The 1,735-nt window shown below is 41.3% G+C and overlaps 1 protein-coding gene across 1 annotated transcript in view; it reads right to left on the bottom strand.

Moving 5' to 3' along the window:
* The window catches only part of PIAS2 (protein inhibitor of activated STAT 2), a 21,110-nt gene extending 20,893 nt beyond the window's left edge, over positions 1-217 (bottom strand). Inside the window, exon 1 of the mRNA XM_019610155.2 lies at positions 146-217. Coding sequence (XP_019465700.1) covers positions 146-217 — 72 coding nt within the window. The remainder of the gene's footprint in view (positions 1-145) is intronic.
* Between the last annotated feature and the right edge of the window lie 1,518 nt (positions 218-1,735).

The raw sequence follows: 1,735 nt of genomic DNA, 5'->3' as shown, positions 1-1,735 counted from the left end.
AGTAAAAATCAGTAGGTTGGCACAGACATATCACTCCCATTTTTGAAAGGGAGCTCTATTTCCAGAGGAAAAAAAAAATTGAGAATTCTCCTTTGCCTCCTCTGAAGAGCACAGAACATCTGGCTTTAATACTGCTGTACTGTACCAATTCTGCACTCAAGGACTGACAGATGAAGGACAGGACATTGGGTATCAAGCAGGACACATCTGCAATCATGAGTAGATGTAAGTCCTGTTTAGCAGAGCCCTTTTAGCTATTAATTATGGTCCAGCACACAATACTTAGAGTTTGAGGCACTGATTTTAGGAGATGTGTAAGTCCTGAAGTGCAGTACTTTGTGTTTATCTTCCTTAATTGCTACAGCACAGTTTATAACCATGTACTCCAACGTGAGTCCGATCTTAACTAAAGACTGAACACCTGCTACAGCCGTGCCTCCACCACCAACACAAGCTGCAACTCGCTATGTGCCCAGTTGCTTGCTCTTCATTTTCACCTTAACATCACTGCTGGTAAAGCAGCGTCACATCCAGCGTCAAGTGGCTTATCCCAGCTTTGAAGGAATGGAGATATTGAAGAATTTACTGAGAACTTCACACTGACTGCATAAATAGATGCACGAGTTCAACAGCACCATCACCTCCTTCCCTCAGATGGAGACAGTAAGCGAGACTCCGGATTCCCTCATCAGAATGCAAATGAACAAAATAATCCTTTACACTGAGATTAAGGAAATGGCCTGTCTTGCAAAATACTTATCATTACCCTGACTGCTGCGTTCTGTGTGTTCCTGTGTGTTCCACCATTAATCAAGGTGAAACGTGCAGTCAATCATGCCTTAGAACAGCTAGCATTCTATGGGGAAGTTCCACAAAGCAGCATTTTGTTGAGTTGGATTTCATTTCATTGGAAGACACAGGCTGGCTTCAGTATCAGTCAGCAAGATTTTAAATTGACACCTCCATTAAAGTGCTTGGGAGTATAAAAATTACATAGTTTTATCCATCAGCGTTGAAATCTTAAGCGTGCATTTGAAAGGAGACTTTTACAAAAGTGACTTTCACTGGAAATAACCAAACAATGGCTTTAACAAATGTTTCCCTGTAAAACTGATGCTACATTACCTCTAGGGCAACAGTAACTACAAGCATAAAGACACAACTAATCTCATCCACATTGTTTAGCTTTTTCCCCTTTGCAGATAAATCAAAGCAGCGCTTGTTATAATCAACATGGTTTTACAAAGCAAAACATGTGTTTAGGAGCACTTCTAATCACGGTGCAGGGCAGATTACGCAGCAAACACTCCCAGATTATTTTCTTGTGGGGTTCCAGCACTGTTGCAGAAGCCGGCAGCCTAGCCAGTAACACTTTTCACATCACTGCATTAAGATGAGACACCCAAGCTGCGCCGTGTACAAGCTATCAATTTGCTCTTAAGAGAAGTTCTTTACAGCTGCACAGCCCAATAAAAAGCTTTTTTGACACACAAGACCACAGCCACTTTATTTTTATGATCTCTTCATGAACACAAAGTAGTTTGACAGAACTCTGAGAAACAGGACTGGATAATTCCAGCACTTATGTGCTCCAGAAATAAATTTTTCCTCAAAAATTCATACTCGGAGATCATAAGAAACAAAAACCCCATTTTGCTTTGTGGGGAAGTCTCTGGACTCTCAGGACGCGCTAGAGACATAACAGCACACCAGTGTGGTTAAAAGCTATTAGTCT

This window comes from Meleagris gallopavo, chromosome Z, assembly GCF_000146605.3.
Source record: "Meleagris gallopavo isolate NT-WF06-2002-E0010 breed Aviagen turkey brand Nicholas breeding stock chromosome Z, Turkey_5.1, whole genome shotgun sequence".
NCBI classification, from domain to species: Eukaryota; Metazoa; Chordata; class Aves; order Galliformes; family Phasianidae; genus Meleagris; species Meleagris gallopavo.
The sequence above is the reverse complement of the archived record's forward strand: the minus strand, read 5'-3'. Positions and strand labels throughout refer to the sequence as shown.